This window comes from Rhea pennata, chromosome 4 (assembly GCF_028389875.1).
Source record: "Rhea pennata isolate bPtePen1 chromosome 4, bPtePen1.pri, whole genome shotgun sequence".
Lineage (NCBI taxonomy): Eukaryota > Metazoa > Chordata > Aves > Rheiformes > Rheidae > Rhea > Rhea pennata.
The window spans coordinates 69,741,521-69,758,207 of NC_084666.1; the positions used below are offsets into that span (position 1 = coordinate 69,741,521).

The window sequence follows — 16,687 nt, forward strand, 5'->3', positions numbered from 1 at the left end:
TGTGTATTTCTCATATCTGTACAGGATGCAATCCAATTCCATAACAGGACAGCTTAGCAATTCTCTAGATTGTTTCAGTAATATTTAAATAACATTTTAAAAACAAAATGAGGCTAACTAATGAGGCTTTGGATGCTTTCCGAATCATTGATTATATTTAAACACTTCCTTTAAACAAATGGGGATGTTTTGCAACATGTATGTTCTTTCCACCTAGGGCTCTCTTCTTTCTACCTAGACATCTCCAAAACTGTATTATGAAATATTTGTGTCCTCCCTCCCACAAAAAGGAAGCACAAGCATGTGCAAGACAGAGAGCGTGGGCACACAAGCTGCACTAGGTAAAGGCAGAGAAAAATATGTTGAAAACAACAGATGATAATGACTTTTTATTTTGCCAGTTTAATCAATTTCATTGGCAATACACATTTCTGCCCTTAATTTCCTAATAATTATCTTAAACCACATCACTAAGTGTCACCTTCATAACAAAGGACCAAACACTACGGAATTACTGAGCTCAGCCACACTGTATGTATACTTTCAGTATACTCCTGCTGACATATAGCTGCATACATTTGTGCCTTTATACCCCTAGCTGATCATTCACAAACATGAATGAAAGAATTTGTCTCTCAAAACATCCCAAAAGATCGGAACTTTGTCTCCTGGTGTACAAAATACCTGAGCTGCAGAGAGATTCAAGTCCTTTCTTTCACTTCATCTTGAGATCTTCTGACAGCCAAACTTTTTGTTTCCTATTTGTAGAGTTTCTAGCACGGTAGGGTGCCATCTCCCAATTGATACTCATGTTAAGACTTCCTGCCTGTAAGTAAAAAGCCTTCCAAGTCTCTGTGCCATTACTTACAGGCCAGGAAAATATTTTCATTTGAAATTAAAGCAAAAAATCCAGGCAAACATTTTCAAGAAGAGTAAGCCCTCTACTTACTGAAAAAGAGTGCATATTTTGTACATAAATACATACCACATTGCTAGCTATTACGCTGCAGCATAGAACTAGAAAATTTAGTAGTACATAAATAGCACATTGCTATAAAGAATTTACGGCAAGTATATTGTTCAGTATTTCACAACACTGCTTAGGCCTTTAGATCCACAAAGGAAAGAGTTAAAGAAGGATTAACATTAATCTTGGCAACCAATATCATATATTTGGATGTATATTTGTCTCAAAAGAGGCCAAATAAGTGGAATTCCAGAAAAAAAACATACAGCTTTATCTGCCCAAATAACAGATATGTTACTTATTTCATATCTGTTTAATTTTATTCTTCATGGGCAGGAAAAACAAATATTTAAGACTACAGAACTTAGTTGTCGTCACAGCTGCCTGCCATGAACTTGGAATACACAAAAGCGAATAAAAACAATGAATAAAAGTAAACAAGTACATGTATTTTAATACCCAACAGTAGTTATAAACCTTTCATTTCATTAAACAGTCTGCAGTATATATGTATATACACATATACGTATATATATATATATATATATATATATACACACACACATACAGGCTTTGCTGACTTAGAAACAGATCTTTCCTGCCATCTTTTTCTCTTTAACAACCTCTCCAGTACATAACATGTTTTTAAAACATACCAAAACATTTACACTGGAACATTGTGAAGAATGTAATAAGGCAAAGAGCATGCAGCAACAAATGTCCACTTTTAATGGTGCTTGATTTAGAGATCTCCCTGTTGCTTGCTTTGAGCATTTGGTATACTGCCAGTTTACATTCAGTATTGGTTGCAATCAGTTCGGTAACTCTGCAAATAGTTTCTTGTCACCTGAGAAAGACAACTGATGTCTTCAAGAACATCTCAGCGGCTCAGAAGCCTAAGCTCTACTAGACATCAATGGGACTTGACTGCCTGAGTGCTTTAAAAACAAATCAAATTACCTTCTATTATCGGATCTAGGTCCTGAACACAGGCTTTGAGTGTCGGAATTCTGAAGCAGGAAAACCTGCCCTGTTTTTCATTTTTCTATTGCCAAAGTGGTTATTATTACACTTGTATACAGAAGTACAACAAACCCAGGCCTAACACTGAGCTCTGCTGATAAGCCATCCTCTGCTCTGTATGTTTCTTACAAAGCAATAAAATCCAGAGTTACTTTCCACATCACCAGAGTGGTGCTATTTGATTTTGATTTATCACAAGTGAATTAATTTAATAAAATCACCATCTCCACTGTGAGAAAGATATGGCTGGAGTAACAAAAAATTGTTCTGCAAAACAAGCAATTATTGTAAGGTTCACTGGATAGTGGCTTTAGCAATCCAACTGATTACAGAAAGTTAATGATTTAAAAAGCAATGAAGAAATAAAAGATTAAATCTTTTAAATCTGCGTAAAAGACTCCAAGAAGAATTTTACAACGATTTTCACTGCATATTTCATTAGATATGTGATATTTTATTCATGGGCAAAGCAAATATCACAATTAGGAATAATTAGCATTTCAGTGCAGAGTGTTATCTAATAGGTTAAAACACACATATAATTCTTCATTTAAATTCTATGCCTTCACATTTTCCCCTTTCTGGTTCTGATCATTTCTACTTAGCAAAGTAGTTGCAGGAATATTACACAGCTCCTAAAGAGGAAGGAACGGAGAACTGGTGGCTTATTTTCCTCCCCTCCTCACATCTTCTTCAGCTTCCTTTTCAATTTCCTCTTGAGTATGGCTTGTAAGATAAACCTAGCATAATTATCAGGAAACTTTTACCTTTCATCTCTTTTTCCACCCTACTTCCCTGCCATTCCCACACTACTGCATACAATGAAAATCTACTTTAAATCTAACCCTGCACTTACAAATCCGCTATCAATCCGTTCACAACTGACTAATACTACAATATTTGTCTCTGCATCACAGTCTTCCAATATAACTTTAATGCTATATAGAAATTTTGTAGTTACTCTGTTATCCTTCCTTGTTAAGCACTTGGCACTTTTCACGGGTCTCTCTGTGCAACACTTAAAGCTTACAGCACACGTTTTCCTCGAGCTGATGCCTTCACCCCATCCCAAAGCAGGAACAAGCCTATATAGACGAAGCGCGCTCAGCACTACAGTACAGAACACAAAATGTTTCCATCTTTGAATTAAGCATATTATCACTGAAATGAGGATATAAATTTTGAACCTTACAATGCAGCACTATTTCAAGCCCTATCTCTTGCCAAGTTTTATAACTGCCATCCAAACTCCAGCACATTTCATCTCCTAACCTTCAATTTCATTCCGTGTCCTCCGTGACATTTATACGGACCAGTAATAACTCTCCAAGTCACATAAACCATTATTAATTATAGTGCTTTCAGACACAGGAGAATCTTCCCCTCACTCCATCATTTCTCACATAACCGCTTGGCCTACAATAACTGGAAAACAAAACCTGATTCCTGTAATGGAAGAAAAACAGTCCTGTGGGGGTTCACAGAAAGATACTGAAGTACAGAAAGGTAAGGCAAGAAAGAAACTTTTTCCTCACCCACTCTTCCACAAAGTGCTTCCATTTTCCATCTCTATGTTTAACTTACCGCCTCTGTGCCAAGAATACACAGTTAAATCCGGCCTCACGGCGGGAGACAACAGCAATTCCTTCTTCTTTTCTGCATGCTGCTTAGCACGGATGCCCAAGAACTGAGGTTTTCTTCAGGCCTTCATTACCTGGTGCTGAAGACGGCTTAACCAGCACACTTACTTAACAGGCATTTAGCACATATTCAGTGCCAAGGATCACATTCCAACAGCTCGCTATCACACCTTCTCTAATACCGTTTACTAGCCTACCCAGGCAGCGCAGCCAAACTCAACATTAGTGCAGTAACAAGCCATTGTAACTCGAGCAACAGGTCAACTTCTACCTGCTAACGGACCTAGTCCATGGTGTAAAGAAGGCAAAAAAATATATCATGGAAGAAGAGAAATAGCCCCTGTATCCAAGAAGCCTAGCAGGAAGCTAATTGCTAGACAGCCAGTCAGTACAGGTTGCAGAATGCTACAAGAGAAACCCAAGCATTTATGCCCAAACCCCAGCAGCCACAGTATGGTTTGCCAGCAAACCACAGCTTACGCTTTACCGTTGGGCTGTGACTGTCCTAACAGCTTCCTGGCATTTCCAGACCCAACAAACACGTAAGCGTATCTGGGGCTCGGAAAGATGAGCATCAGCACGATGGGAGCCCTGACCTGGACAGCAGCGTCGCAACGTTGGAGGGGCGTGGGGCTGCCTCAGTTTGAACAGACATGGCAAGTCTGATACAACCTCTATAGTGCCTCCGGAGTCCAACTTTTCTTCCAGTTTCATCAGCTTAGATAACCATTTGTTCCTTCGGGAGTTCAAATTTATACTTAAAACCCAAAAGGTGACAAATGAGTTTGGGAGGCAGGGAGGTATCCTAGTTTAACCTCATTACCACTGCATCACCTGAAGACAGTATCTTTCACACAGTAAGCTATCAGGTATTACAATATATGCTTACAAAACATGCTTTCAAACTTTTGATTATTTTCTGTATTTTACAACAATTATAAACCATTTTATGAATAGTGTTTTCTTTTACAAGAATTGGCCCAAGAGTACTACTAGAAAGAGCAAAAAGCATCTGTAAATGGCTATGACTAAGAAGTATTTTGAATGCTGAAGTTATAAACACAAACTATGTTTGGAGGGTGGGTTATTAAAGGAAGTTTTACTGTGTTTCCATATATAATTTGAACCGTTAATTACAGAAAATAATTAGAACTGATAGTCAAGAGATTAATTCTAAAACTGCTTCTTCTTACGAATCACTCTAAAATCCTTTTTAGCATGCTGAAATAACAAAGTAATGGAGTAGCAGTGACAAAAGAGTAAAAATACAAACCTCAAAAGGCAAAAGCCTCCAATAAATTTCAGAAGGGGAAAAAAAAAAAGACTGTCACAGCAGATTATAGATAGCTATATATCAAATGGAAAAAAATGATGCAAGTTCAGGTCTATATCTAGGGAGTAACCTAATGGCTTACAAAAGTCATCTCCTGCCAATACCACTTGCTTTACAGGGCCAGGGAGTGGAAGAGAACTATACTTAATGCCTTTGTTCATTAAGTTAAATGAACCTTAGTTGGTAGGTTTATGCAGTCACAGTCTTAAAAGATTTTCCTCCAGTGTGTTTTTTCAAAGATGGCATTGTGAGAATAAAGACTGCACATCCATAAGCAGTCATTTCAAAGCACACAGCAGCATCAGTGATTGCCATGTCAGGCATTTGTTAGGAAGCCACTTGAAATAGGATGGCATGTTATTTTTGTATGACTTTGTAAAGGACAAAGATCTAGAAATAATGCTAAGAATTATTTAAGAACACGAAAAGGAGCCCGCTGTAGTAAGCAAGCTGCAGCGTCAATTTAAAATCTTCCAAAACCAACAAAACAACTCACCTAAATTATGCCAGCCTCTGGATCAGGCCCTGGTGATCGCTAAGAAACACTCCAGAAAGCAGTGACACCTAATGGCAAACACATCCTGGGAGGATAGCAAAGTAATCTACTGCATGGAAAATGATCCCTCTTCAGCTGTAGAGGAACTTGCACTAAAATACATTATAGGAACCTGAAATGCTGTTGCAAATCTGAGCTCCTGGGAGAGAGTTTCAGAAATAATGCTGTGACTGGTTGGGAATAACCCCTACAACGGAAGAAGGCTCAGAGGAGAAGGGCAAGGACAGGGTACCCATGAGCTCAGGAATGGTGGAGGCACAGAGAACTGGCTTTATCTCTCAACCCAGAGGGGGCCAGAGGACCACCTTTGTTTCAGGTAAGTAGTGACAGACCAGGTCTGAATGTTTCTGCCTGAGCTGATCCAAGGAACGCAAATGTCTCCCTGAGATAGCCAGACCAGCATGGGGGAAGTGAATGCATTGGGCTCAACCCAACACAAAGTATAAAAACCTCAACAACCAGCAAAGGGATTTGGAGAAAGCAGTGGGCTTGAGCTGGCTTCAAACCACGTATTCCTCCCCAGCAATCGGGGACACCTAGTGTCATGACAGTGAGTATATTATGGAGGCCAGTAATGACAACCACATTGGTATTGTGATTGAACTGTGTAAGTGTACACTTGAATTGTGATTTCAGTATGCCGAATCACTCTACTAAATCAAAAATCCCATATAACATCAAGTATCTTCAAAATAAACTTTAAACATTGCACCATCTGTATGTGCGGAATATCCAAAAGAAGCTGGTCAGAGAGCATTGGACTCTGACAAACACGCACAGATAGAAACATAAACCATGTCGTGCACACTATTCATTTAAGTGGAACATAGCTACTAACAAAACCTCCTGGCCGCTAACCCACTGTGCTGCAGGTCTTCATCAGCACATATGTTTAAAAGAGACCAGTCACTTTGGCACATTCTAGAGATGGGAAAACAGAGACCTCAAGGCTAATCTGTAGCAACCACAGGTACTACATGCACATACAGATTTCTTTATTTGTATCCTGTACTTTACAAAATTAACGTGAGAATAATGAACAGTTACTGACATACACTATGTACTTTCTAACAAGGCTTTACCAGTTGCATAGCAAATTAAATTCCTGTTAATAATGTAAAAAGCCAAGTGCTTTGCAGTGCAACAGCTTTCAAGATGAAACACGGGTATCACCAAGCTATGATTCCCTTTCCCTGACAAAGAATTTTTATATTTGAAGGACGCTAATGTCTTATTGGAAGAAGTAAGAGACAAACTCCTTCATGCAATTGCCCTGATATTATTATCTACACTACAGAAAAGCTTTAAAGGATGAATTCACTCACCACCCAGCACTGCTAAGAACTTTTCTAATACCAGGAACAAAACAGTCCTAGCCCCAAAGAGCTTACAAGCTGAGAGAAGGAAGGAGAGAGAGGACATCAAATTTTCTCTCTTAAAGGAAAAAAAAAATCTGAACTTGCCATTAAAAAAAAAGAAAAGCTCAGGACAATACACAACTGGGTACATATGGCTGAAGCCACTGGTAAACATACAGTGAGTATATCTGCTTACTTGCAGTAATCACCATATCTTAACCATTGTTGCATAGTTCTGCACTCGAAAATTTTTAGTATATTTTTTCAGCAAGAACTTCAGTACCATAGTATGTGATAGGTAACTTAAGTGATTTTGCTGCATCTAATACACACACTTTTTGCATAAATCCTTCTGTATGTGGACTAGAACATCCATATGCACATACAGGCATATTACTGTGTACATGTCCGGGGAAAAATGAGCACAAAGTACAAAATATAAAAGCATGAGACCATCAACTGTAGAAGATACAAAGCACATACAAATTGTACAGTTGACAAGAAATGCCACCTAATCCCTGCTTAATTAAAGCACTGTTCTAAACTCCTGTTCAGGGAGTGAGGAGTGTGGGACAACTGATGTATGAAGAAAATATCAGGCAGCGTGGCTAATCTCAAAGACTTTGGAGCTTTCGAGCTACATAAATCAGAGCGACTTTTTGAATAGCCTCATAAAACACAATATCATTGCCATTCTGCTCACGACTTTCGGATTCTTCCTACAGCATACAGATCATTAGGAAACTTCTAAGCAATCAAGTAATGTGGGTCTGATGAAATTACTCAATCAATGCTCGGGCTCAGAGAAGCAGCATAATACAGAATTGCACAGTTTTGACATGGTAACCCTGCCCTTTTCTTTTTTATATAGGGGTAAGGAAAATTACAGCAGAGTCGATTCATTTCAACATTCTCACAAGAGTGTTCAATGTAGTCTTTCTGAACTGCCAGTTCCTATTTATAATAGCAGGCCAGCAGAAATGTAGAGCCCATAAGCAGCCCAACCAATATTCAAAATAACAGATATAGCAAAATGCTTATTTTAAATGTGCACATTTACACAAAGAAAAACACATGCATGCACACAGATTTGTCCTAATAATCAAAAGCCACAGCTATAATCATTCAGAAGACAAAATGTGAAAAAAGTGTATCGTATCTAAATACGAGTTGCTGCTCTCTTCCCACTGCCATCACCAATTTATTAATCTCTACCACTAATTCTAACAGGAAATGCGTTACTTACGTCCATCTACCCTCCCCTCCTATACATGGGAAAATATTTTCCGCTGTAATATATTAAAACTGTAAAATTCTCAAAATATGACAGGTTTATTTTGTTTGTTGCCTAAGGTATCAATACTACCTGTGGTAAGATTTTGTTTCCCTTGAAAATGAGTATTTGGTTTTCTTATTTGGCTTTAAAAACTGTTTTATATTTAATTTGTTCACAGAGTACCCTGCCATCCCTTCTCATAACTCATACAAATAAATACTGTTTATTATGTACATCTAAACATTTTATACTTAAGTTTACTCAATGCAAGTGGGGAAAAAACAAAAGGGTTTCAGAATACCTGAGTCATAAAACACAGTTGCATTACTGGGGGTCAAATTTTCATTTGTGAGCTGCACAAGTTTGAATGTTTAGCATCTACTCATTTAATGTTAACAGTTCTAATTTGAGGTCATTTATTCTCAGTGTATTCGTTATGAAGATTTAAAGCTCTGTGTAACAATTATCAATTTGCCATTTTCACGGCAACATAAAGCAGTCTATAAAAAGAGCTAATCCCCTTGTCAAATGCACTATTTGTCTCTCAAGACAAATTAATTGCGTGAGAAGCAACTACTTTGGAATTTTTTCTGTTCAAGCAAGATTTACTATGTTGATGCATCTAACCGCTAATAGCCTTATAAAAGAGAGGAGCGGTAAAACGTGTTGTATTCATCATATGTAAACAAGTGAAACGCACGGAATTACCACGAACGTGAACAGAGGAGAAGCTGCCGCCTCCCGTGATGCCCGCGCAAGCACCAGCAGCTCTCGCAGCACCGCTCCCCCCGCCCGTGGGCAGGACGGCGCGCCGGCGATTGCCAAAACCTCCTCAGCTGCTACGCGGCGAGGCTTTCCCCCCACACCCTAACGTTTGAACGGCGCGTTAGGAGCGCCGAAGAAGCGAGTCGCAAGGCATAACCGTCTCCTAGTGTTGCTTTAACAGTTTACAACGGGGAAGAATCAAGGGGGGAGAAAAAGGGATCGGAAAAGGCAGAGCCGTGGTTCTCCCTTTAAGAGGAGGGCGCAGAGCCCTGGCTCCCCGGCGCGCACGGCGAGGCGGCTTCGCCCCGCGACGCCGCCGGAGCGGGGGAAGCGGCAGCGCCCGCGGGCAGGCGGCTCACGCCGAGGGCCGCCGCGGCACCGCTGCCCCGGCGCGGGGCCCTGCGGGCAGCAGACATCTTCTGCAGGCGACTCCGCCGCCGGGGAGGGGGACGCGGACACCGGGGGCCCCACATGCCCCTTGCCCGGGGCCCAGCCCCCTCCCCACACCGTTTCCACGCTCCTGCGTGTTTCGCTTGCAGATCGCCGAGCGGCGGCGGGAGGGGGGGGTGTAAAACACCGCCCCCTCCTCTGGCCGTGGAAGCGCGGCCCGGAGCGTGGCGGGGTGCGCGATGCGCGGTGCGGGCTGCAGGCAGAGCCCGCAGCCGCGCTGCCGGGCGCCGCCGGGAGGGGGGGCGCGCTGCCGCCGCCGCCGCCCGCCGCCGCGGGGACGCAGGGCAGGCGAGGCGGCCGCCCCCGCGGCGCGGCGGCCGCGGGAGGGGGCGCGGGGCGGCCCGGCGCTGCCCGCCCTGCCAAACCACCTGTTCCGCCGAGGCGGAGGAAGGCAGGCGGGGGGGGGGGGGGGGGGGCGGTGAAGGCAGGGGAGGGGGCGACTGTGCAGTGGGAAAGCCAGGGGGGACTGGGGGTTGGTCCCCTGCCGGCGGCGGCGGCCGGAGGCGAGGGGCTGCGCGGGGGAACGGCCAAGCGTCCCTCGGTGCTGGCCCGCGCGTAAGCGGCCGCGCAGCACCTCAAGGTCTACAGCACGCACATACTCGGCCGGAAAGAAACCTTCACCCACAGCGGGGTGGGGGGAAAGAGAACACCCCAGACCCCTGCGGAAAGCGATCGTAAGAGGGGAGCAAACAAAAAGGGGGGGGAAAGCAAACAAGCAAGCAAAGGATACAAAAATAAAAAATAATAATAAAAAGAAGGAGCGGGGGGCAGGGGGGGAGGAAGACTGCAAAGAGAGAGAGAAGGTTGCGAAGGAGAGCTGGAAAAGTGTCCAGCAGCACCAGCAGACGCAGCAGCCCCCTTACCGATATGAATGATTGAATCTGCAATCGCCGCTTTCCAGGTTCGAGTCCAGCAGACGGACACAACCAGGATGAGGGAGAAAACTTCCATCTCCTCCGGAGGTCCAAGCTTTGTAACAACAGATCTCTTCGCAGAACGATGCCAAAGAAAAGGGTAACGCGGCGCAGGAAGCCCAAGAGTTTGAGGCGCCGGAGGAGCGTGTAAATCCCGATGGCCGGCGCCCAGCTGCGGCTGGGAGAGGGGGCGAGCCGGGGGCCCCGGGCGCCTCTCCCCGCGGCGCGGCGAGCCCCCGCCTCACTTCGGGGGGCTCCTGGGCAGCACCGGAGTTGCCGGGAGCGCGGGGAGCAAATCCATCCAGCCCGGGCGCCGCGGCGGGCAGCAGACGCCTCTGCTGGTCAGACAATCCCCATCCTTCCGCCGGGTCCAGCGATCCGCTCGGTCCCGGCTGCTGCACAGCAACTTCCACACGCGCACACACACGCACACACGCGCGCACACACGCACACGCGAGCCACGCAGAGCCGCTCAGCCGGGGGAGCCCGCAGCAAACGGCTCGCCTTCAGCAAGGGGCAGCGGGCGAGGCGGCGATCCCGGCTCCAGCAGCCAGATTCCTGCAGGAAAAGCCCCCCCGGAGGCCAAAAAAACAAAGTGAACTTCAAGGTAATGCAGATAGTAATGCAGAGATTTCCCCCCACCCTCTGCTTGAAAATCGCTTCCCACAACTGGAGGAAAAAATAAAATCAATCTGCAAATCAAGCCCAGCGTGCTGTCTCTGTCGCGCAAGGTAGTGGTTGGACAGGGCAGGAGCGAGAGAAGGAGAGCCCGGAGAAGGCAGAGGAAAGCAGATGATGGTCTGCAGGTTGCTTTTGGAGCTTGCTTTGCTGGTGGGATGCAGAGCGAGCTGGCAGCTCCGGCACCAGCCAGCACGTTGCCTAGAAATGGATCACCTAGGAGAAGGAGAGAGAGCGAGAGATAAGTGCTATCAGCCAGAGAGGGAGAAACAGAGAGCGAGCGAGAGCGCTTCTCTAATAACCACCTCCTCCCCCTATCTGCAATACAAGGGAGAAACAAAATAGAGCTTGAAATCTTCAGCTGGGACTGGGAAGAGACACAGGCAGGAGTGCATGCAACCTAAAAATACATTGGGGGAGGGAAGGGCGGGGGGGAAAGAAGGGATCTTTTTGAAGTGTTAGGCTCAGCTAACACTCAAAAGGAAAGGAAAGAAAAGAAAAAAGAAAGAAATCCCACCCCATTTATTTAACCTTGTAACTCCACCACAGGTATCAAGTTCAAAGCTGGATGGGCACTTTTGCTTTTCAGTCTTTGACAACTGAGTCAGGGACATTGCTTGAAGGGGAAGGAAAGGAAAAAAAAAAGAGAGAGAGAAAAGGAAAAATCAGGGACACCTATTCTCAAAGGGAAAAAGAAGACCTAAAAATCTATTAATATGATTTTAATTATCTGTGTTCTTGATGGAATTCTCACAATTATTTAAAGCAGTGAATTGGCTTCTCTCTCTCTCTCTCTCCGGGAAGTAGAGAAATTTCTATTGGAAAACAACATTCAGACCTTTTTCTGTGCAGGGTACAAACTCATTAACCAATCAATCCTCAGACTTCACGTGCTATAGTCAAATACATTATCTCCATTACACAGATGGAAAATTGCATAGAGAGGCTAAGAACGCTCCTGTAAGTTGCTTCAACCCCCCACTTTGTATCCTATTACACTCCCTTCCGACTTTGGTATTTCTGGTTGTATTAGAGACAAGATGCAGAAGTCAAAGAAAGACAAACTTTAGGTTAAGTCCTGTACTCACATTAGTCTTTGATAGGACCTGATAGTCCTTGTGAAAGTCTGAATATAGGTACATCAACCCTCTCTGAACATCCCTTCCTCTAGCCATCTCTTTCAGTTATGGGACTTCTTCAATTCAAATGCAATGAACTTAGTCTGAAGTCCTGTAAAATTGAACTTGGTCTCCTTTCAGCCATGGGACTACTTAGCCAGCACACTTGTATGTTTCTAAAATTCAAGGATTTAGCTCAGGAGGAAGAAAAGATATTTAAGGAAAAAAAACTGCATCAGTGTAAATCTACAACGGAGCAAATTAATAAGATCTGTAAAAATTCCAAACAAACAAAAAAGAACCCAGCAGCAGCAATTTCTAGGTCCTTTGCCGAGGTCTGCATTGACAGGTGAGTCCTTCCTAAAAATAGTAACATTTAGAAGGCTTAGAGCCAGACCCAAAGCACAAGAAGAGGTCGTCTTTCCTCTGGCTGGAATGGGCTTTGGCTCTTTTCTAAAAGTCTAAACAAGTACTGTAAATAAAATTGACCTTCAGAGACAAAGGAAAGGGATATAGAAAGAGGAGATACAATGAGCAGTGAGAAGTAAAAATCTTGCAAATTATGTCACTCACATGTTGCATTCTCCCATGACCTCTATGAAACTGTATCAGATCTGTTATCCATAATAGCAAATATAAAAGGCTTTTTTTCTATAAATGACAGTTTATGCACAGTATCAGCAAGTGTAATGGGCATTAATTTTACAAGTAATATATTCTGATTCATCTGAGAAACTTTTGGAGCTGCTTTAGTCATTATTACTTCTTCACAAAAGAACAGAGTTCAGAAGAAATGTTAATTTGCTTCTTTGGGGGGCATGTCAGAGCAGTACTCTTTAATAATGTACAATGCACAGTAGGCAGAGTAGGAAATGTAATGAAAACCTTTCGACAGTTATAACTTTTTAATCCTCAGTTTAGATAATACTGAAAATTTTGAAGCCTTATCTAGAAGGTGGCTATCCTTACTCACTATTTAAGACATCCAGTAAATGTACCCTGACTTAGCCATGCTAAATGGAAATTTTCACTTAAGTCTGTGGACATCTTTAACAGCACAGGAGGCACAGCTGAGTGTCTGTAGCTCTCAAAAATCATCTAACACTTAGAGGAAAAAAAAAAAAAAAAAAAAGCTTTTGAGTGTGGCTGTGATTGATAATTCCAGTAATAAAGATTGCTACCTGAAAATTTTAGAGGAAAGAGTCTGAAGTAAAGTTAAAAAGTAAATTAAAAAAACCCATCCCTTCAAATAATGAACATATTATTAACTTAATATGCATCCTCCACAGAGATAAAAATCAAATGATGCAAATGCATTTCCTCTTTCATTCTCTTCAATTCTTACTCATTAAAAACAACAACTCGTGTCATTTACATAAATAGACTGGAAAATCTTATGCTACATGGTTACCTAAATGACCAAGGTATCAAAAAAGAATGTTGAAGAAGGATAACAACCTCTTCCAATCAATATGCGCTAAGCATTTACACAAAGTTAAAGTTACAATAAATTACAAAACAGCAGTTACCTGATCCTGTGAAAATACTGTTCTGAAAAAAAAAAAAAAAAAAAAAAAAAAAAAAAAAAAAAAAAAGAGAGAGAGAGAGAGAGAGAGACTACCAGATTTCAAGCGTACCAAAGTATGCTTGATTACACAGTTTTTGCAGGAGTTGGTATGCTAGCAGGATGGCTGCTCTTTTGCAGCAATATTACTGCTCTTCAACTCAGACCACTAGTGTCCCCACTGCACCTACAGTGGAAGCACCACTGTAGGTGAACCAATGTTTTTAGCCACAGGGAGCAGCTTTCTCACCTTGCTCTATGACAGGAAAAACTGCAATGTGGTTAATGGCTGATGTACATAATGTTACCACTGATCAGCTATTGCAGTGTTCCAAATTAACGCAAGCTCTAGAGGAACAGCAAATAAAGGATTCTTGTAAAACTAACACAGCAGGAAAAAAAAAAAAATCTTCCCAGCTAATGCTTATTTTCCTCTCACCCATGCATAACACTGCTCCCCTCACCAAGTCAGCTTAGGACCTGAACTTGTAAGATAGACAGACACACAAATCTTATGTGCCCGATACTCATCTAAAGCCTTGATTCTCAAAATGCTATGCCACTTGCCCCTTTTCCTATCTGGGTGGCCATATAAACGCATCTGACCGTGCAGAGTGGTTAAAAATTACAGTTTAATCAACCATCATGTGCCATCTTCGCACATGATTTCTTTAATTCTGAGTTGCACGAGTTTCTTCAGTTACTGAGGAAATTCACAAAGCCATAAAACAGTCACTTCAATCCTTCTGCGCTGGGAGATGATCAGAAGGGCAAAGCCTTACGGCTAGACTTCTAAATTATATAGTAAGCGTTTAACTTTTCTGTACACAACCATTAAACACATGTCATTTAGAGACGGATGTTTTCTGCTCAAGTGTATTGTTAAAATGAGAAAAAGTGATTGGATTAGATTGGATGACACTTAAGATTAGTACACTGGTCCATTTGCTCTAATACCTTCCTTCTCATGAAGGCTCATAAGTAAAACTTCAGAGGAAGGCAAGCAGCAGCATGCCTCCATCCAGTTGTCCTGTATTCTGTGCATTCAGAGATGGAGAGAGAGAGAGGAGGAAAAGAGAGAGATAAATTCCTTCCTGACCACACTAAGTCATCACCTCATGTCTTCAAGCTTGATATTCAGTTAACCTTTTCATCTCGACTTGTTAGTTACAAAGCTTGTTAACAGTCATGGAGCTATCCTCAAAATAAATAATTAAATAAAAATCCAATAGCAGCATTAAATTCAGTGATCTTTTGTGGCAATGAATTCCAATAGTACCACTGGCTATGAAAAATAACGTTTCTTTTGCTTGGTTCAAATTTACTCCTCTTTCTTTCAAAAAGTTGTTCAATATTGCATTATGTGGTAGCATTAAAAGAACTGATCATTTGTTACAGGAGAGAACCAATCACAAACACATACCCAAATTATTATTGATACCTTCTGAACATGGGAGAAAAGCCAGAAAAGCCCACCTACTATTGCTAAGATTAGATTCTATTTCTGGACTTTTAATATCATTTGTTTTTGTTTTCACCACAGCTGCTGCTTCTTCAAATCCCTGAGGGTCATTTTTTATATGAATGCTCCTGACAGGGGATATTAGTAGTAATTTTGTAAGTCTCCATATTTCTTCGATGGCTATACCAAAGGATAGGCTTGCTTCTCTCTTCAGACAATATTTTGTAGTTCCAATTTGTCACCATGTAGTAACATTATAGATTAAACACAGGTACTCATTACGTTCTCGGTACTATAACTCTCAAAACATAACGTGCTGATCATGCAGTCAGATGGCGGTTCTGCACAAAGAGCCATTTCAGTTCCTGTTGACACAGCTACAGGACCTCCCTGTAAGGATGCCATCCCTAGATCATATCCTGATTTAAATGAGATGAAGCAGAAAAGTATTTAACAATTCAACTGTTTGTGACTTTTGATTATTATGATATAGATTTCAAAAAGGTCTAACTTGAGAACTTAGTGTGCTCAAGCCTGTCCGGATAAATAGTTGATGATTGTGAGACTACGAACCACGGGCCTCCAACTCCTAATTCATGTAGGACAGCTTGATCCATTTGACAGTGCTATTTGAATCTCAATACTGGTTTTCTCCCAATTTAAAAACAGAGGCTGATAAATAGCCCTCACCTTGCATTGCCATATTATTTTTTAAAAGTACTTTCTCAACTGCTGATGTAAAGTATCTGACAGATGTATTGACAGAGTATGTGCCACAAATACTCCTCTGCTACTGATCCAGTACCCAGACTTTAAGGGAAATTGTTACCTCCAAGAGGTTACTTTAGTTGACACGTCTACTCAGTCTTTGCTTGGCCTGGCATAGCTTCAAACAAGAAGTCTTCCAGGAGGGTTTTAGTTAAGACGACATCTGTCCATTAGGAAATAGACTTGCTTCAGTGACCGCCAAATAACCTTTAAATGAAAGCTTTAGTCAACTGCCAACTTTCAGGTTGTTCTCTGTATTATAAAAGAGGTCCAGTTTAATAGGACCATTTGAATTCTAAACAGTGGCCCAGACCTTGACTCCATCTGTCCTGTTGTACTTTGAGTACAACATACACTCTTGGATCACTGCTACTACTTCTGAATAATGCCAATCATCTTTCCTTTGATTAAAGGAGTTGTCTAAGGACTAATTAGTTTAAAGGTGTGAATGTGTACATGTGCATATATGCATACATGAAGGCAGCGATAACTGAGGATGGGAAATGGTACATGCATATCTATATAGATAGATGGAAAGTAATTTTATTTGGTCATTATACAAATAAATATAACATATTAAATGATTACACCATTTCAAAGAACAGTGCATACAGCAGCCTGGGAAAAAAAAATCTTACCACAAAGAAACAAACACCAAATCAGAATCAAAAGTTATTCTGCTGGACAAAAGAAATCCAAAAAATTGTGTGCAGTACATAGCAAGAATTTCAAAGTCCTTGGCTTTTTATTCAACTACATTGTTACTGAGTTTAGTTGAGAGCTTGTGTCTTATCCTTTATCCTCAGTACATAAAA

At 41.8% G+C, this 16,687-nt stretch overlaps 1 protein-coding gene across 2 annotated transcripts in view; it reads right to left on the reverse strand.

Annotated features, from left to right (window-relative positions):
• Positions 1–10,319, reverse strand: part of GRID2 (glutamate ionotropic receptor delta type subunit 2) — a 692,796-nt gene extending 682,477 nt beyond the window's left edge. For both annotated transcript variants that reach the window (XM_062575022.1, XM_062575021.1), the window contains exon 1: positions 10,232–10,319. In XM_062575022.1, the coding sequence (XP_062431006.1) occupies positions 10,232–10,319 (88 nt within the window). The remainder of the gene's footprint in view (positions 1–10,231) is intronic.
• Between the last annotated feature and the right edge of the window lie 6,368 nt (positions 10,320–16,687).